The sequence below is a fragment of the Amphiura filiformis genome, chromosome 13, assembly GCF_039555335.1.
Source record: "Amphiura filiformis chromosome 13, Afil_fr2py, whole genome shotgun sequence".
NCBI classification, from domain to species: domain Eukaryota; kingdom Metazoa; phylum Echinodermata; class Ophiuroidea; order Amphilepidida; family Amphiuridae; genus Amphiura; species Amphiura filiformis.
Window position 1 is genome coordinate 27,784,491 of NC_092640.1, and position 22,334 is coordinate 27,806,824.

At 36.6% G+C, this 22,334-nt stretch overlaps 1 protein-coding gene across 1 annotated transcript; it reads left to right on the forward strand.

The window, feature by feature from the left end:
• The first annotated feature begins 322 nt into the window (after window positions 1-322).
• LOC140167547 (uncharacterized) lies at window positions 323-3,446 on the forward strand. Its single transcript, XM_072190850.1, has one exon. It carries the CDS (start codon window positions 323-325, stop codon window positions 3,371-3,373), a length of 3,051 nt encoding a protein of 1,016 aa, XP_072046951.1. The 3' UTR covers window positions 3,374-3,446.
• Window positions 3,447-22,334: the final 18,888 nt, after the last annotated feature.

The window sequence follows — 22,334 nt, forward strand, 5'->3', positions numbered from 1 at the left end:
GAGCAAGTATTACGAAACAAGGAAGGACACTATCATGTGGCCAGTATTGCATGATATAGTGAGTGGTCTGAAATTTTCCCAAATGCACTTGTGGCAATCAAACTTTCACAGTCATAATTTCAATTGTCTCTTGTTGATACAGACTTCATAATATTTTTGCTCATCTGCATGTTGTTTCATTTAAATAAAACTGTAAGATAATAGTCAGGACGTTCTAGCATCCATCTAGCCAGTCAAGAAAAGGAATTTTACAATTAAACAATCAGTGTCTATGATAAACTTTTCACCTGCTGTTTCATTTGCTGACAGTAAAGTGATCACCATGAAGTTCTTTCTGATCTGTCTGTTTGCTGTGCTCACTATCACAGAATCATCCAGTAAATTCACCTACCCAAAGGGATTACCGTGCAAGATATATAATGGCACCAGCTGTGACTGTAGTAATAGACAGCTTTCAAGTATTCCACTGCTTAAAGGCCACAATGTCAAGAGTCTAGATTTTAGTTATAATCAACTTCAAACTGTCTATGGGATAAGTTTCATTCATCTAACTTCACTTCAGCATTTAGATTTGAGTCATAATCAACTTGAAGCCGTCAATGGGAAGAGTTTCATTCATCTAACATCACTTTTGAGTTTAGATTTGAGCAACAACTGGATAATGGATATCACAAATGTTACATTCTCAGGACTGAACAAACTGGAAACTCTGGATCTAAGTTATCAAGGAAACTATCAAAGCTATCCTACCCTGCATGGAAGTCCATTTTATTCTACTGCATCATTGAAGAAGTTATTTATTACTGATAGTGGTTTGTGTAGTTTGTCACCATTAGTATTTAGTGGATTACATGAGCTGCAAGAGCTTGATATATCATGGAATAATATGGACTCATTCCCTGAGTCTATTTTCCAAGGTTTGACTAATCTGACTCGCTTGGATGCAGTAGCTTTTAGAATTGACTCACTGTCAGTTGCTCTGTTTAAAGACCTCAACAGTGTGGAATATTTAGATCTATCCAGGAATCTGATATCAAGCTTACCAGAGACATTGTTTGCAAATCTTACCAATCTGGAAGTTTTAGATCTGTCATGGAATATCATATCAAGCAATCTGGACACGGTGTTTGTTAATCTTACACATTTAACATATTTAGACATTTCCCATAATTCTCTCTCCTCTACACCTTGCAAAGCAATAGTAAGCCTACCAATGTTATCAATACTAAATATGTCAGGCAATAATTTTGACTATGTAACTTGTTCTATTGAGAATATGAATAGTCTTAAGGAGTTGAGCACATCATATAATATTCATCAAGATAATGATACTGAATATTGGAATGTCGCCAAATGGTCAGAATTAATCACAAAGTTACCAGCTACGCTATCAACACTATACCTGGGCGTAAGTGGTAAAGCTGTATTTCAACCTGTGATGCCTGGATCATTGAATTCATCTGTGTCATTGTTGACAATTTGCTTCTATTGCACTAATTATTTCGATGTATCAGTTGAAGATGATGCATTTAGTATGTTTTTGTACTTGAAAAAATTGAGTATAAACACACGTAGCTGTTCTACAAAAAATAAATTAACACATCTGTCAAAATATGCTTTTCGAGGGTTATTCCAACTTAAGGCATTGGACCTTAGTTACGTTGGTCTCAGTGAATTTTCTTATGAAACCTTGGAAGTGCTTGCAGACACACTGGAACACTTGAATTTGAGCAATAATGAAATACAGGATATACACCACGATGGGCGGTACATGAGATCAGGTTTGAAATCCCTGGATATTTCAAGGAATCCCATAAACCATATGGACCTTGGATCGCTTGGCAATGTCACTAATGTGTATTTGAATTATCTTACCAATCCTAATTTCTTGAACATTAGCACCTTCAATATGGCCCTCAAATCTATTTACATTTCAGTTGAACAATTTACTACGGTTTATTATGATGATTTCCCTTTGCCATTGTGTGCTTCATCCCTTGCACTGGAAGACATTGCCTTCAGTAAACTACAATTCACCAAATCTAAACCAATGGTATGGGGTAATTGTTCACATCTCAAGGCACTTTCCATATCTGACTCAGGAGGAGTCCATTTGATTTTTAAAGGCAAAATTGACAATTTTGCTCACCTAGAAAAACTGACATTAACAAATTGTAAATTGTCATTAATTGACCAATTTCTTCTTGAGAGTCTTAGTCTACAATATTTAGACCTTAGTGGCAATAACATTGAAAATATTAACGAAAATGATTTGTCTTCACTGGTAAACCTCAAACACCTGGATCTCAGTCACAATGAAATAAAAAGTTTTCCTGCAAATCAATTTCATTATATGTCACATCTCACCTACCTTAATTTGGCCGGAAACAAACTTGGCAATTTGAATGATTTAAAAAGTCTCTATGGTCTACAAACACTCATTGTATCTGGTAATGCATTGACTACACTACCTGCCTCTCTGATGAAAATACCATATGACGTACAGCATGTTGAATTTGGCGACAACTTATTTTCTTGTACCTGTGATATACAACCCCTGCAACATTGGATACTGACAGATACAAAAACATACATAGATCCACTGTCTCCATACCTGTGCAACGATCCTGCTATCAGAGAGGATCTTGGTATTACAGAATTCAGTTTAGACTGCAGTCTGCATCTTGAAAACTACATAGCCCCAAGCGTGTCAGGTCTATTTGTTATATGTGTAATAGTTTCTATAATTTATATTTATAAGTATCGATGGCGCATACATTACAAATGCTGGATTTTGTGTTATCAGAGAAGATATCAGCGATATATTGATAATGATGATGATGCTGATATCAATAGTGATGATGAGGGTGATGTTGATGCCCCATATGAAGCACCAATCATGCGGCGTCGATATCATGCGTATGTTGCCTACCACAGAGACAATGAAGCATGGATAAATGATCAACTCATTCCAAACATTGAAGATGGACCAGAACATTTCCGGCTTTGTCTTAAAGAAAGAGGTGACATTCCAGCAGGGCATTATATTCTCAATGCCATATGTCATGGTATTAAGCAAAGCCGCAAAACTATCGCAGTTTTATCCGAGAATTTCATGGATGATGGATGGTGTCATTATCAGCTACATTTTGCACGAATGCGAATGGTAATGGACAATGCTGATGTACTCATTCTTGTACAGATTGGGGAAATTGGTGATCGTAAAAAGACGTTATTGCTTCGACAGTTATTATGTTACAAGGAAGTGTTGAAGTGGCCTGAAGATCCTAATGGACAAGAGTTATTCTGGAATCAGTTGAAGATGAAACTACGTAAACCAGGTCGAGTGGATCGTAGATTTGACGCAGTTTGATACAGAATCAATAACAAACATTTCATGACTTGTGCAAGTGATCACATATTCGGATTTATCAATCTCTAATATTTTGATATTTACATGTATGCTGTTAGTATACTGACTAGAAGACACTTATTATTCACATAAATAATGTTATGAACATTTTCAACATTTTGCAGGCCTTTCTTTCTTTCTTTCTTTCTTTCTTTCTTTCTTTCTTTCTTTCTTTCTTTCTTTCTTTCTTTCTTTCTTTCTTTCTTTCTTTCTTTTCTTTCTTTATTTTTTTCTTTTAATATTTGATAGTCCATATCAATGTACCATTGTAACCTCATTAAATATCATATGACTAAAATGGGTCAAAGGTCATGCAGAATAAGGGTCAAAACAACTCACAATGGTGCTCTGGAACCATGGACTGTAGAAATAAGCTGATACATACATTGGCTTTTGCGTGGTCAATTCGTAATTTGTCATTTTTATAATTGCACGAATTTCCAAACAACGGTTCCTATGCTCACGATGATTAAACTTTTGATATCAAATTTGGTATCAACCTTCGAAGGAAAGTGTATAGAAAATTATTATATAAATTATTTTGCCATAAACTGATCAGACTCTGTTTAAACGGGGATGGAACTAGTGGCGACTTTTTAATTTGGCTGTGCTTAGAAACGTTTATGATACCCTCTAAATTAACTAAAGACAAGATAGATAAACGATTGTTATCTAACCGTAGCTCTGTCAAGGAAATGTTGAAAATGTTGAAAAATAGTTTTCGGCAATGATTTGATGCTGCTAAAATCTAACCGAAGAAATGTCAATTAAGATAAGCTTGGATATGAATCACTGCGAAAAGCATCAGGGTGCACATTTGTTATGAAATTATTAGATAAAACTAATTAGTATAGGTTATTTAAAATTCCAAATGAAGTATTCGTTATTTCAGTCAAAAATTATTATCGCAACACAAATATCGTAAATCATGAAGATGATTGAAATATACGTCTGACAAAACTTGCATTTTGTTATGACTCAGATATAGCCATTCACAATCGTGCAACCATTCAAATGCGGCCGAAACAATATACATGTAACTCAAATTGTTATGAGACAGATCTAAATGTATTTCAGCCACGCTCTCCCAATAAATTAGTTCTTCTACGTTATCCATTCTGTCCAATGAATGCATCTTCCGCAATACTCTCAAGTCCGCAATGGCGAAAATCTACTAAAAACATCTGCTTCTCATAGACCAATAGAGTAGAACGTTTGGTTCCGTTTCTGCAGATGGTCTCAATATTTCTGAAGCCTAAACTGTACTCTATACATACATGTATGTTCATTTACATATTGCGGAAAATCAGGGTGTAATTTCTTTACTGTTTGTATGTTATGGTAAGTAGTAACATTTTGGTTCGTTGTTTTGTAAACTTTCCGATAACAATGACTTCTCGTAAGCATATCCGTTTGTGACTCGAAGTTGAAGATAGTGACGATGAAAGTCAACTGAGAAATTTGATTCCAATTTCACATAACACAATAATTGTAAGTTATTGTCTTTTTGGTTTATGTCAATTGATGTGAATGTTAAAGGACAATCTATGCATTACTATATGTTCAAACCACATGCAGCTGAATGTGTCGTGTCCTCCATTTTTATTACGTAATAGAATTCGTTAATATCGCATTGAAGAAATGTACCTTTGCATTTAGAAGTCGCAGTACTTTCGTACATTACAGAACATTTTTATCTCCCAAATCAACGGCAACACCCTGTCTGACAGGCGATTGCGTAAAATGACGCGATTCATTAATCCCATAAACAACTGGAATCGTGCGCGAAGGTTGCGGATAGATTACAGCATTATTGCGACGAGATTGTGAGAAGTCCACACGAAAGTGGAACAGCTACCAAAATGTATTACCTGGTGTCCTGTTACAATAAACAATTAATTCACAGTAAGTAACTGGTTAAGAAGAATTGTTGTTGATTATCACAAACGTTGTTGCCCAAGCTGGCTGAATAATCATTATGCTGATAGTGTTCAAGTACCACTTTGTCACCACGTTCAAACACGCAGCTTACACTAAGATCCATAACATGCTCATATATCAGGGGCACAGTTCTTTAACCCCAATACATTGGTACATTCATTGAATGAGTTTTGTAAATTTGGGTACAAAAACTCATACTCTGCAAGTTGAGGTCAAAATTTGTGCTGTTATTGTTTTATTGAGGTTATTGAACTACGCCATTGGGATGATGCCATTGTGGCCCAGTGTTATTGCGGGAAGAACAGGTAATGGCTTTAATTGAACTTTTGTGCGGCAAATCAATATCAAATGCTTGTGGAATTCTTGGGATATATTCTTTTTTTATTTTTCTACTCCAACTTCAAATACTTATTTTTGCTGAACCATGAAATGGTATCAGCCTATATAAGTCTATCTAACTAACTAACTAACTTACTTACTTGCCTACTTCCCTACTTACCTACTTACTTACTTACCTACTTGCCTACTTACCGGGTGTGACACTCCTCATAAGACCTGGGTCAATGTTTTTTAAAAGACCTGTCTCGTATTGTGTGTCTATCTCGAAAAAAAATATTAAAAAAATAAATATCTCGAGAACAAAACAGAGAACTAGACTAAGCTGTGGTCTAACCCACGAACACAGCCGTGTTGTTACCCCTAATGACCTTTGACCTCAAAATATATGAAAACGGCCATAGACATTGGCTAATGTCAATGCATGGGTGCATGTGGCACCACTTTGCTATGTTACTTGTTTCAGAAGGGGCATTTTCGGCATTTTTTCGTCTCAGACCGGAAGTGACCCCTTAATGACATTTGACCCCAAATGAAAAAATACCACATATGAATTGGGTACCCACAATTCATGTGTGAACATACCGTTACTGTCCTATGTTTTTCTTAGCAAATAAAAATTTTTGAAGGTTTTTCGTTTTATACCGGAAGTGACCCCTTAATGACCTTTGACCCCAAATCTGTGAGGACCCCATAGACACTGGGTAATAACAATGCATGTGTGCAAGTGGTGTCACTGTCCTACGTAATTTGTGGGAGAAGAAGCATTTTAAAGGTATTTAGTTTTATACCGGAAGTGGCCCCTTAATGACCTTTGACCCTAAATAAAAAAATACCACATATACACAGGGTAACCACAATTCATATATGAACATACCGTTACTGTCCTATGTTTTTCTTAGCAAATAAAACATTTTGAAGGTTTTTCGTTTTATACCGGAAGTGACCCCTTAATGACCTTTGACCCCAAATCTGTGAGGACCCCATAGACACTGGATAATAACAATGCATGTGCGCAAGTGGTGTCACTGTCCTACGTAATCTGTGAGAGAAGAAGCGTTTTTCACCCCTATGACCCCTGCGTGACCTTTGACCAAACGAGTTTCATGTGACATGTAGGGGCATGGTCAATGATGGTTGTGACCAAGTTAGGTCAAAATCGGTGGAAGCATGTAAGTGCTAGAGCAAATGTAGTGGTCGGCAGAAAGAAGAAGAAGAAGAAGAAGAAGAAGAAAGAAGAAAGAAACTAGACTTAGCTGTGGTCTAAGACCACGAACACAGCCGTGTTTTGACGCCTTAATGACCTTTGACCTCAAAATATATAAAACGCCCATAGACATTGGCTAATGTCAATGTATGGGTCCAAGTGGCACCACTTTGCTATGTTATTTGTGGCAGAAAGGGGCATTTTGAAGGTTTTTCGTCTCAGACCGGAAGTGATCCCTTAATGACCTTTGACCCCAAATGAAAAAATACCACATGTACAATAGGTAAACACAATTCACGTGTGAATATACCATCACCCTCCAATGTTTTTCTTAGCAAATAAAAAAAATTTGAAGGTTTTTCGTTTTATACCGGAAGTGACCCCTTAATGACCTTTGATTCCAAATTTGTGAGGACCCCATAGACACTGGGTAATAACAATGCATGTGTGCAAGTGGCGTCACTGTCATACGTAATTTGTGGGAGAAGAAGCATTTTAAAGGAATTCCGTTTTATACCGGAAGTAGCCCCTTAATGACATTTGACCCTAAATAAAAAATACCACATATGCACAGAGTAACTACAATTTATTTGTGAACATACCGTTACTGTCCTATGTTTTTCTTAGCAAATAAAAATTTTTGAAGGTTTTTCGTTTTATACCGGAAGTGACCCCTTAATGACCTTTGACCCCAAATCTGTGAGGACCCCATAGACACTGGATAATAACAATGCATGTGTGCAAGTGGTGTCACTCTCCTACGTAATCTGTGAGAGAAGAAGCATTTTGAGTTGAAATCACGTTTTGACCCTATGACCCCTGCTTGACCTTTGACCCCACGAGTTTCATATGACATGTAGGGGCATGGTCAATGATGGTTGTGACCAAGTTAGGTCAAAATCGGTACAAGCATGTAAGTGCTAGAGCAAATGTAGTGGTCGGCAGAAAGAAAGAAAGAAGAAAGAACCTGTAAGAAAAAAGAAAGCCGTGACTAACGTCACGGCTGTGTAAGAACCTGTAAGAAAAGACACAGCCGTGCACGGCTGTGTAAAAAGTCCGAAATGTGTACTACAAGATACTGCCGAAGCCCCATGGTTCAGCTATGATGCGATAACCGCTTTAGTTTTCACAAAAGCGCATTACAAGTCAGGAACATTTAAAAACGGTTGGATTCATATCTCTTTTGTTTTTATCCATGTAATTAATTGCTTTAGATGTCAATTACGTGTGTTAAATCAATATCAATTCTTTTGCATTTCTTGTTACTGGATTTATATTTAGATTAGCATTTCACAAAATAATATTACATTATTGCAGTTTTCTACCTTCAACTTAATGCCTTTTTAAATGGATTATCAATTACATTGATTTTTTTATCCTTTTAATTCTATTCTCTTCTCTTGTCGTTTCGATTCAAATCTATTTCCATATCGCGTGTACAGTCGAATACGAAACACGAAACTGAGAGTTGATGCTACAATAAAACGGTATTCGATACAATATTTTCATACATGTTATTGTTGGCAACAACTGTGGGGTATAAATACACAGCCAGAAATCAAAGAAAAAATTAATAACAAGTAGTTCATTTTACATGTACTATAGCATATAAAAGTTGAGTTGTTTGAACATCGTTATCCATTGAAGTAAGCAGTAAGGTAAGGTTAGGTTAGCAACTATTTTAAACTGTTGCGATTTGATAGTTCACAGCATTTTGCGAATGGTAGTGAGCTTTGGCAAAAATTGCATTAATCATTTCATAGCGAGTGTGTAGAAGAATTAAAATATCACAGATAAACTTTTATAGGTCCTTTAGTTTTTGAGTTATGTTGTAAAGAGGGCAGAAACAACAACACTGTAGAGATTCATCAGGTTTGTTATTGTTCAAATAATTACAGATTGTTTTTACAAAACCAATAGTGGTTATCCGTGTTCTATAAGCTGCATACCCTATCAGCTACTGCTATACCTTGTTTAGGACTTTCAAAAGAAGTACCTGCATGTGTAACCATGACTGTTTCAAAATAGCCCGCCAAAGTCATGCAGGTAACTCCGAGGTCGTGTATTGAATTCCTTTGAATGAGGAATACTACGGGAATCAGCGTCTTTTGTTAGAAGTCACACATGAGTGAAGTGGATAACCTCTATATATTGTGGTGAATAGATGATAATAACTCACCAGCTGACGTTTCATCCGTCTTGTTCAGTCGGATTTCTTCAGAGTTGTGATGAAGCTCTGCTACTGTACGACCTAGTGTTGCCAGTCCTTGAGTCGCTTTGTAGCAGAGGGTTGTAGATTTTACTCAGGTTGTAGGTGCCCTCGTCTCGGTTCATGGTGTTATTCATTCCTCTCGTCCTGATCCATATGGATTCCTTTATCCCATACTGCAGTTACTGTCCGTTTTCCTATACACAATACACAGTGCTCTCACCATTGACGGGCCACCTTTACAAATAGTCTATGTTAGAAGTATATTGCATTTGCCTAGTTAACATCACTGTGTGACAAATAACCGGCCAATATTTAAATTATTCTCCAAACTTCTAGCAAATATATTACTCTAACATGACCTAAAATTACAGCCAGGTTAGATGTTCAGAAGGGGTCGCACTTTCGTAGAATATGAGTGAGGGCAAAGCATAGCTAGGTCATAGCTAGCCAACTCCCCGTGTTAATTGAATGGAGATTTGACCGAAAATATTGAGCTATATTGGTAACGGACCGCTCAGTTCTGAAGGATGCCACAAAAAAACGGTACAAGCTACATTTACACTATTCTATGAAATTCTAGAAAATATAGTTTTGTAACATGTCCTAAATTTTTAGCTAATTTAGGTGTTTGGAGAGGGTCGCACTTTTGTGTTTTAGGAAGGATATGTAAACGACAGATAACACCAAAAATATGAAGAAATTATTTCCAAACTGTGTTAAGTCAACAATCATTATGTTGCTCATTTTCAAGAATGCTGGTTAACAAAAAGCAGGCCATTGTCTCATTTCGTGAACAAAGGTCCACTACCATTGTTTCCTTTCGTTTCCTTTATAATCGGTTACCCAACTGAAGCTATAATACCAGCTTTATTGCGATATCGCACGTGTAAAACAGACACATGTGCACAACCAGAGAAGATCCGATTTAATCAGTTGAGCTGTTTCAATGAGTGTTATCTTGGTTTAATAGCTTTTAATGGGGTTTAAGTCCTGCAAAGGTCGAGATGAATTCTACTGTAGACATGACTGCATCATGCATCGCTTGATACGTACCTCCTCCTTATCAATAACTCTCGAATCCTCCCAGTTAATTAAATGATTGCTTCTTGCTGCATGGTCAGCAACAGCTGACTTATTTTGTTCGCTCTCAGAAACTTTGCGTTCTGATCTGGTGTATTTTCTAGAACAAGCTCTGTCGACTTTCTTTTTATGTTCAGACAGTCTAATGCCAAATTGTCTACCTGATTCACCCATATAAGTTGACTTACAGCCACTACAAGGGATTTCGTACACACAGTTGGCTGTGTCCACAACTTCCCTTTTATCTTTTGGGTCTATGATCTAGGAATCGATCTATGACTATGGCTCTTGATATTATTACAAATTTGGTACCTAACAATATATCTGCTAAAGAAATACAGACTCTTCTAAATCTGAGAAACGACAACAATATCATTATAAAGCCCGCTGATAAAGTCGGGTCTATAGTTACTGTGGAAAGTTCTTTTTTCTTTCTATCGGATGCAAGATGGGCTTTGGGGCAAAGCTATAATATGGATAAAAACAAACTGTTTGAGATGAAAGGTTCAGAAAGAGATCCTCGAGGCTAGAGTCTAAGGATCGAAAAGCAACATGCCCGCCTGAACAATCAGGAAATATAGCTTCACACATAGAGTGGTGGTTTAGTGGAAGTTGCTTCCTAAGTCGGCTGCAGAGGCACCCTCGGTCAGTGGCATCAAGAATGAAATTAAAAAGTTCTTCGAAGCCAAATGCAACAAGCATGTTATTAATTTGTTTCAGTAGCTATAAATATCCCATCTAGTGGAGGTTGAATGAATGAAGGAGGGCTCTATCGTTCAGTCCAATTAAGACATATTTGCTATCAGATTGTTTCCAGTAGTTTAGGATTAGACTTTAGGTTAGACTAGTTTAGGTTAGTTTAGGTTAGGTTATCACTGCCATAGGTAAGCTAATATACGTAGTGAAATATTGCGGTCGACCTAAAGTCAAATGGTAGATATTTTTGTACAAGTTTTAAAACATAAAGGCCGACATACACGAGGCAATTTTCCAAGCAATTGAATGTTGCACAGACCTTGTAAAAAGATTGCTCCGTGTATTTTGGATTTGCAAGGAATTAATCCCCCAAGCAACAGGCAAAAGGTAGAGACATGCTCTACTTTCAAGGTTGTTGCATGCAATCTAACCTCCTCCAGCCAATCAGCTGAGTGAACACCGGCTGGTCACTGCATTCATTTGGGAATGTGTAGGGACCAGCTTGATTCACCATCCACAACATGATAATGTACATTATACACTTGTAGGCCTATGTGGTTGTTGGTGGTGGTGTTTAGCCCTTTTAATCTTAGTTTTCCTTAGCCTTATCTTTATGGAAAATTGTATAGATATTCAGGAGAGGATGGCAATCTTTTGCTTTCAGGACAACACATGAGCCATTTTGATATGATTATGAAACTCATTACCACTAAATATGTTTTGAGTATATCCCCAAACCTATGAGCACGCTCAAGGAATTGCAAGGCCATACATTGCTTCGTGTATTTTGATCAATTGCTATAGCTTCATGGTCAGTGAGTACATAATCTCACCCACTAAGTAATGGGCCTTGCAATTGAAATTGCCTCGTGTATGCCTACCTTAATACAAAAAAGGAACAAGATATCATCAATATAGGGTAGTTTAATTTGCTTTGTCGGGTATTTAATGGAGTATTAACTATTCACTATGTATGACATAATACGACAATGTAATGATACACAATTTCACACTCTTATACATGTAATATCTACTATATTTAATTATTCATTGTTCAACGCAATCTTATACTAACAACACTCATTGGAGTATAATCCGATATGCTAGAGTGTCCTATCATTAATGGGTTTGGGGTATTGTATTTACATGACCAGATTCCGACCATGTAGTGTACATAATGCACTGTCTTTCAATATACAGGTACTGCCTTACACCTCGCTTATTTCAGAAAGTGACTCTACGCGAACTGCCTCCACTAACCACTTTAGTGCTGCCTTATACATATCAGCTTAAGTGTCATTTCTATGTAGTTTTTACGGAAGATAGAGACACGACATTGGGAATGGAATTGAGAGTATATCAATAATATCCTGGTTACCCCGGCGAATGGATTAACCTGCATGTTTTATGGCAAGGAACTTCGTAGGTACCAATACGGTACATGATCATTATGCCAGATTGTATTATGTAACAGCAATTTAAAAAAATGTACTTAAACATGAGACATGTTAGTAACAGCTATAGTTAAATACAAGGTGTACAAGGTGTACAAATACCAAGAGTAGTCATGAGAAGTAACACGTGCGGTCCACCGATTTCTGACGTGTGATGTTCTTTACGCAACTACCAGAGACGGAATCCGGTCGTGTACATTATTATTTACACTTTATTCATTTTACAAACACCAATATAATGTATCAATAAAACACAAGGTTAACTCTACGTCTTCACGTGCAGCATTTAACTGCGTCACGGCATACATTGGGATTTTCTAAAATCATGTCGACTGTTTAACTGTTTAACTTGTTTTTAGACATCTTGATTTGACCTAATGATTGTTACATACATTTAAAACCAAATGTAATTTATCGAAATGTTACAATTTTTGATAAAAATCATATATAATGCCTATACAATTAACAACTTTTTCTAGACAATGGCTGAAACTACGCCTTAGTTTTTGTGTAAATTTAGAATGTTTATAGAACGTTTTTATCTCAAGTTTTGCAATACACATATTGTGCTGATCTATTTAAAGGCCGCACTCCCCCTGTGGAAGAATTTGGAAATATCTTCCATATTGGGAGTATGAATTTCAAATGAAATTAGCATATATTGCGGGTTTCAGTCATGTTTGGCCGTTCACCACACTTTTACATCGATGCGTCCGCGTCAGAGGAAACCACGCAGACGTGCCGGACGCGAGTTGTTAAATGGTGATAAACAACGGTGAAACATGATAGAATACATTTCAACAACGAAAAAAAGCTAAAGATCATCTAATTTACATGAGGGATGTCAGTTAGTCATTACCACTCAACGTTACAAGAACATTGATAATTTCAATAAAACTACAGAATAAACCTGGGATAATAAAATGTATAGCCGCTTCCTCCACAATAAAAAAAAATCAACAAGTTGCAGGCAGGACGAATTTATGAATAGCCAAGCGGGATGCTTAAATTGACGAATCATATATAAAGAACCCATATTTAAACCCCAAACAACCTATCATCTTACGCGTATTAATCTTCGACCACTGAAATCTCACTATAGCATTTCTTATAGGCGAATCCAATTTCACGCATTCCTACTCCTCAATGACCCAGCTATCTCATCTAAAATGTGAAATGATGCGGCCTTGAAGGGTATTTTAAACTGCATTCTATCACCCGTGTTACACGTAGACAAAAGAATGATGACAGTTTACAACACAAAAGAATCTAATATCGAATTTAAGCGGGTTTAATCCACCCAATTGGGCACTCACAACACATGTTTGGTGCATGCGGGGAACCAAATATGGCCGACCAAATCCTGACCATGAATTGGCTCGTTGGATTCGTCTATACGCGTAAGAATTGTTTATCAGGGATGGACGGTATTCCAATTTGACAGGTACACACGACGAGCGTCAATAATCTCAGCCCCGATATCGATATGTACCGTGGTAGTTTTTGAAAACGTGATCATTTTACTTTCATCTCTTGAAATTAATTGCTATTGAGTATAAATTGACTCCAGTAGCCAGAAAGTGAGATAAATCGGGCTGTGACCACGACAGACCAATAATCGGAACAGTTTCTGACACAGTTTCAGCATACAATACATTGTAGCACTCATACAAATTTAGAAAATGCCTCGTTTAAGATGTCGGTGACGAGCTCTACTTAACCTCGGTACGCCGCCAATGAGGGCGCACACCACTAAATAAACTCTCATTGAAATACGTGTAAATATACAAGAAAGTAAGTTTGTATTTCTACCCCATGTAAAACCATTTTTCATATTTTGGTAGCACCAATGTCTTAAATAAAGATTAAAATTTAATTTAAAATGGGTTTTTTGACACAAGTTGAGACTAACTTTTAAGCTACGGGGACCTGAACAGCGCCACGCTTATTTTCAGCTTGCACGAATGCCTCCTTACCATGTCCGTACGCGGATTAGTTTTGGGAGCCAAACTTTTTGACCAGATCAAGATGCACCATTTTGTGATATTCTGAACATTTACCAATTGCATATCTTTTAATTTAATTATAATAAACAATCATGGCTACTCATCTTGCTCCCAAGGGACACCCACTTGTTTGCACTACCGACCTATGTTTACCGGGACTATCAAGGGTTACACCAAATGCGGAAGGATTTAGTGGTGTGCTGCCTTCTAAGAACAAAATATTTTTGTTTTTCTTTATTTTTGGAATCAGTGTTAAACATCTTAAAAAAGCGTCATTTCTTTTTATTGCTAGTCGCTCCAAAGTTATAAAACAGCGCTTCAAACAAGTTCGCACCTAGTGAAAAATGTGCTACTTTTTGCCCTTTTGAGAATTCTAGGGCCAGAGCAACATAGAAGGCCATGTTAAACTGTATTTATATTCCCATTGATATCAGAAAAGTGATTGATTTCTTTCAAAAATATTCACAATCATAAATATGACAAGGTGGACAAACAGTATGTGAGCATTCAGCCCCCCCCCCCCGCTCTTTATCATGCAGTATATACGGATATGCCAAAGGCCTATGTTCTAAAGTTTGGGGGTATGGGTAGATGGAACGTCATTTTGGCACTTTAAAATGTTCATTTTCCAAGTTGTGTGTATTATTGTGGCAAGATCTAAAATTAAGAAAACCCATCATTCAAATTGTTTGATATATTTCTCTCTTGGGAATTGAATATTTGATAATATCTTAAAAATACCGGCATTTTGGGCCGTGTATTACGAAAAAGCATGCATTGACTTTCAAAGTCTATTGCGACCCAATTAAATGGTCAGTGATTATTTTAAAAACGTTAATATACGAGTTTTGTTCTTATAATTACATTTTGCATCAAAATAATTTCAAAGATGTTTCACTTTTTCTGCGCCGGGATAATCAAAAGTGACCACTCCTATGATGTTAAGGCCAAAATAGCTCATTTCTATAGCACGGTCTTAAATTGTCAATTCGATGGGAACTTGTGTTTTGAAGAAAATTTCGTGTGCGTTTAAGAATGAAATCGCGTATTTGTAGACGGTAACAGAAAACAGACATTTTTTCTTTGCAAATAGAAAAGTTTCAGGCAAAAATCTCAACTTTTTGGCACTTAAAATCAGGTATCAATCATGCCCATAGCCTAAAAAATGAGTCTTCGAAGAACAAAATATTTTTGTTTTTCTTTATTTTTGGAATCAGTGTTAAACATCTTAAAAAAGCGTCATTTCTTTTTATTGCTAGTCGCTCCAAAGTTATAAAACAGCGCTTCAAACAAGTTCGCACCTAGTGAAAAATGTGCTACTTTTTGCCCTTTTGAGAATTCTAGGGCCAGAGCAACATAGAAGGCCATGTTAAACTGTATTTATATTCCCATTGATATCAGAAAAGTGATTGATTTCTTTCAAAAATATTCACAATCATAAATATGACAAGGTGGACAAACAGTATGTGAGCATTCCGCCCCCCCTCTCTTTATCATGCAGTATATACGGATATGCCAAAGGCCTATGTTCTAAAGTTTGGGGGTATGGGTAGATGGAACGTCATTTTGGCACTTTAAAATGTTCATTTTCCAAGTTGTGTGTATTATTGTGGCAAGATCTAAAATTAAGAAAACCCATCATTCAAATTGTTTGATATATTTCTCTCTTGGGAATTGAATATTTGATAATATCTTAAAAATACCGGCATTTTGGGCCGTGTATTACGAAAAGGGCATGCATTGACTTTCAAAGTCTATTGCGACCCAATTAAATGGTCAGTGATTATTTTAAAAACGTTAATATACGAGTTTTGTTCTTATAATTACATTTTGCATCAAAATAATTTCAAAGATGTTTCACTTTTTCTGCGCCGGGATAATCAAAAGTGACCACTCCTATGATGTTAAGGCCAAAATAGCTCATTTCTATAGCACGGTCTTAAATTGTCAATTCGATGGGAACTTGTGTTTTGAAGAAAATTTCGTGTGCGTTTAAGAATGAAATCGCGTATTTGTAGACGGTAACAGAAAACAGACATTTTTTCTTTGCAAATAGAAAAGTTTCAGGCAAAAATCTCAACTTTTTGGCACTTAAAATCAGGTATCAATCATGCCCATAGCCTAAAAAAATGAGTCTTCGAAGGGCGCACACCACTAAATAAACTCTCATTGAAATACGTGTAAATATACAAGAAAGTAAGTTTGTATTTCTACCCCATGTAAAACCATTTTTCATATTTTGGTAGCACCAATGTCTTAAATAAAGATTAAAATTTAATTTAAAATGGGTTTTTTGACACAAGTTGAGACTAACTTTTAAGCTACGGGGACCTGAACAGCGCCACGCTTATTTTCAGCTTGCACGAATGCCTCCTTACCATGTCCGTACGCGGATTAGTTTTGGGAGCCAAACTTTTGACCAGATCAAGATGCACCATTTTGTGATATTCTGAACATTTACCAATTGCATATCTTTTAATTTAATTATAATAAACAATCATGGCTACTCATCTTGCTCCCAAGGGACACCCACTTGTTTGCACTACCGACCTATGTTTACCGGGACTATCAAGGGTTACACCAAATGCGGAAGGATTTAGTGGTGTGCTGCCTTCTAAGAACAAAATATTTTTGTTTTTCTTTATTTTTGGAATCAGTGTTAAACATCTTAAAAAAGCGTCATTTCTTTTTATTGCTAGTCGCTCCAAAGTTATAAAACAGCGCTTCAAACAAGTTCGCACCTAGTGAAAAATGTGCTACTTTTTGCCCTTTTGAGAATTCTAGGGCCAGAGCAACATAGAAGGCCATGTTAAACTGTATTTATATTCCCATTGATATCAGAAAAGTGATTGATTTCTTTCAAAAATATTCACAATCATAAATATGACAAGGTGGACAAACAGTATGTGAGCATTCCGCCCCCCCGCTCTTTATCATGCAGTATATACGGATATGCCAAAGGCCTATGTTCTAAAGTTTGGGGGTATGGGTAGATGGAACGTCATTTTGGCACTTTAAAATGTTCATTTTCCAAGTTGTGTGTATTATTGTGGCAAGATCTAAAATTAAGAAAACCCATCATTCAAATTGTTTGATATATTTCTCTCTTGGGAATTGAATATTTGATAATATCTTAAAAATACCGGCATTTTGGGCCGTGTATTACGAAAAAAAGCATGCATTGACTTTCAAAGTCTATTGCGACCCAATTAAATGGTCAGTGATTATTTTAAAAACGTTAATATACGAGTTTTGTTCTTATAATTACATTTTGCATCAAAATAATTTCAAAGATGTTTCACTTTTTCTGCGCCGGGATAATCAAAAGTGACCACTCCTATGATGTTAAGGCCAAAATAGCTCATTTCTATAGCACGGTCTTAAATTGTCAATTCGATGGGAACTTGTGTTTTGAAGAAAATTTCGTGTGCGTTTAAGAATGAAATCGCGTATTTGTAGACGGTAACAGAAAACAGACATTTTTCTTTGCAAATAGAAAAGTTTCAGGCAAAAATCTCAACTTTTTGGCACTTAAAATCAGGTATCAATCATGCCCATAGCCTAAAAAAATGAGTCTTCGAAGGGCGCACACCACTAAATAAACTCTCATTGAAATACGTGTAAATATACAAGAAAGTAAGTTTGTATTTCTACCCCATGTAAAACCATTTTTCATATTTTGGTAGCACCAATGTCTTAAATAAAGATTAAAATTTAATTTAAAATGGGTTTTTTGACACAAGTTGAGACTAACTTTTAAGCTACGGGGACCTGAACAGCGCCACGCTTATTTTCAGCTTGCACGAATGCCTCCTTACCATGTCCGTACGCGGATTAGTTTTGGGAGCCAAACTTTTTGACCAGATCAAGATGCACCATTTTGTGATATTCTGAACATTTACCAATTGCATATCTTTTAATTTAATTATAATAAACAATCATGGCTACTCATCTTGCTCCCAAGGGACACCCACTTGTTTGCACTACCGACCTATGTTTACCGGGACTATCAAGGGTTACACCAAATGCGGAAGGATTTAGTGGTGTGCTGCCATGATATCGCGTATCGTCCATCACTAAAATCCATATCTTATACGTATTATGAAGTCGTGGGTGTTACAAATCTCAAAACGTCTTTACATATTATTGGTCGAAGTTTGCTACGCTGGAGATGATTGGTTGTTTGTGATTTCTTACTCTCTGGTTCATCAAATTAAGAACCCCGCTTCATTCTTACTTCAAGATGCAATCTTTAGCGTATAAGATGCAATCTTACACATGTAACCTTGCACGTTTTTGAACCACTTGGCCATTCATATCCGTTTACCTGCTTTCGCGTATAATACGCGATAGTAAAAGTAATAAAAGTATCAATTCATCACCGATTAACCGCAACGTTTGGCTCCTGTACAAACATATGGGAATAGTTGTTGAATAACCAATTTCCTAATATGTAATTCAAATGGAGTTGCTTTATGTGTTAATTCCAATTGAAATCCATACCCCCTTGGAAGATATTTCCAAAATCTTCCACAGGGGTAGTGTGGTTTTAATTGGAATAGATTATGCCTTATACTACAGCTGTTAGTAAAGGAATAAGTCTTGTTATATCACGTCGCTTACTCATCAAGCGTTGAAAAATATAATATCCCTGGTCAGAGGAATGTAAACAAGGAGGTTATATATTATATAAGCATCCAATATATTACGTTTCTTTGATGCCGATTTGTTTGCAGTTAATCTATTCATAAAAGTGGTACCATTGAGTTGAACAAAATGGTTCCGCCATTAAATTGGTAACTGACCCAACAGCATATTAACGCTTTACACAGTAAGCGAGCATCAATAAGTGACCACAACAAAGTCATGTGTAAGCGCACCACCACCACCATGACCACTTGAGAAGTATCATTGTTATTACACAGCCCAAGTGTGTGCTTGAGTTGCCTCACAAAAACTTTCTTTGTAATTCTAAAGACAGCGCCCAAAGTGTTTTTGCGGCGAATTTGAATAAAATGAATGAACACGCTAGGCCCTGGCGATACAGCTCGATATACAATGTATGAATACAAACACCTAATAACATTGCTCCGCCATATCTTGCTTCAAACTTGACTGCTTACACATCATCTCGTAGTGGCTTGCGCTCGTCTACAGATACTACCCGGCTTATGGAACACAAAATTCATCCACGGAATCTCCAATCTGCTGCTGATAGATCTTTTTATTACTATGCACCAAGATTATGGAACAAAATCCCAATTGCTCTGCGCACTGCCAAATCGCTTAATATCTTCAAGAAAAATTTAAAATCATATCTCTTTCCAAAATGAGTTTGTAATTGTTGCATTTATATTTGTTTGCTCTGTCATTATTTTTTATGCTTGTTGATTTAATATTGTTTTGCTGTATCATCACACCCGCTGTGGTCTTTATGAAATGGCGGGTTATAAAAGCCTTGTTGTATGTATGTATGTATATGTATAACAAAGTCGCCTAATTGTAACTATTATTGGTGTCCATGGCACGACTTCATTATATTTGCAACATTTTCCAATATGTCAGCGCTCAAATCGGACATAATAGACGGATAAAAGCGAGAGTCCGTTGAACGTAAGTAACTTGAACCTGTAGGTAAGATCATGGTTACACGTAGCTACTTCCGAAAGCAAGCTAGTATATGTCTAGTATAGTATAGTGCCCGTGTAGATACACTTGTTCATATTATTTAATTGCAACCTATGAGTTATACATTTTGCAAGATGTCTTCAAGTTACCATAGTGCAGTTACGTCCACGGCAAATTCACCGTGACCTTTCCAACCATAAACCCACTTATTGAAGATTAAACCGATATGCAGTACTAAACCATTATATAGTAATCTATTGTCCAATGCAAATTTATTACCACATGATAATATTAATCCAATGAGCGACCGAATTGTCCGCTACGGACGACTAATCCAATCGATAATGACGCTATTGACATGTACGAGCGGAGCTCCACTGACCGAGTTTTGGGGTATTTTTCACTTGTTTGCAGCTGTTTGCTACCATTTACTCATCAAGGCGGACCACCGTTATTATAAGGACTAGGCTAATTATTTAAAGATTGACATGTAGAGAATAAGCCATACTTGATACCAATCTTCCAAATACGACCAAACCATGGCTGCCCGGTGAAGCAAAACGTGCATTGGAATAACACGGCGAGTTTGGATAGATGGTAGGATTTCTTTTTCATAAAAATGTATGTTCCCCCGTTATTAAAGCTTGTACCGGGTTGAAAATTCTGATATTTGGAAAAGAATAAGTAAATGAAACATAGAGCAAGTACTAAAATCATAGCTTTTAAACTTTTTGATATATGACGCTAACTAGTTCATCCCCTATAGCTACAACACAGCGTGAGTATTGTGAGTGCCCCTGTGTTGTGTGCATACATGTAGTTAACAATAACTGCATGATGCTGCTTACCTAACGACGGAGCAAAGTTACACGGTTAAATGTACAGCATTGCCCACTTACCTGTTTCATTAAAATTACACACAGGATTGTCTCAAAACTCTACTCTAAACACATGCATGTCAGTAACCAAGCAGGTGTCCTACTGACACAACAGCAAAATGCACTGATATGGAACAGCTTCCTGGACCACATTCACAGCCCAATAGTTGGCACCCATCACAAGAATTCTGTGAGAATCGTTGAACAGATGATAATTTACGCACTTTCTTTAAGAAACAGGTCTTGTTCCACACTATTCCACTTACTATTTGGGAATTATCATCTATGAAAGGACCTTGTTCAATTATTGGGCTGTGAATGTGGACCAGGAAGCTGTTCATGGACAGGATTTTACAGAACGGTCAATTGCATATCCGTCAATACACGCTTTTTCAATGGGAAATGAACTTTGCTGCTTGGATGATGTCACGATGAGGTTAGCATTTATTCCGTATTGAAAAGCGTGTACTGACGGATATGCAGTCGATCGCCCTCTTAAGATATGACCTTGTTAAAATTTATAAGTTTCTTTTTTGGCTTAGTGTACAATAAAACAGGAATAAAGAATTTTAACAAGTTGGTCCACCATTAAATATCAATAGGAGAAGCACACTCACAGAATCGGGCAAATAAAGTTCTTAAACGCATCCATCATTCGAACATGTATATTAACAGGTTTTGCATTATCTTGTTTTATGGTTTTTTTAGATAATTTCTTATAGCTGGGTTAACATAAAACATTTAACGTCATTATATAGAGTAATGCCCATCTCAATCTCATACTAAATATACATGTTAGATATACAAAACGAAAGTAATAAACATTTTACTTTTTTAAATATAATATTAGTAGGAAGCATTACAACTACATAAATTGTATGAGAACGCATATCTCGCCATATTAGGGTCATTTGAATATACTTTGTGACGATAAGAACGCAAAATAAACGCTTCTGATAAAACGAACACCAATGGAGTATTCCATTTAAAACCTTTTCACCACCTCCCACAGAGTGACGATTTTAAATGGAATCACCCAATACAAATACGTCAAAATACATCTGGGCAATTAGTTTACTACATAATACATGTAGGACGGACTCGTAGTGTGCTCCAAACAACTCTTCCTTAAGCATGTTGAAGGCGCTAATCAAGTCCTATACAGCTTGCCTACGGCTTATTCGGAACGTATATCGTGCTTCCTACGTCACTCATGTGACCGTATCGTAAAAGATCAGAGATGTGATAGCGAACACTACTGCGTTAGAAGTACGTCTGATTCTGAATTCAAAACGTCATCGGCTCCTTTTTTTAACCGCTTAAAGCATGAAGTTTTGACAAATTGCAAGAATATTTTCAGACTTGAACAAACTTAATCATACTTCGAACTAAATTAATCACACTGTTGTTACAAAAGGCATATCATATCTGAGCATAAGTAGGTGTATACTGCTTGTCACACCTGCACCTATATGTGATGCGAT

What these genes read in the sequence shown, in the direction of transcription:
- LOC140167547 (XM_072190850.1), top strand. Translation starts at nt 323, where the DNA reads ATGAAGTTCTTTCTGATCTGTCTGTTTGCTGTGCTCACTATCACAGAA.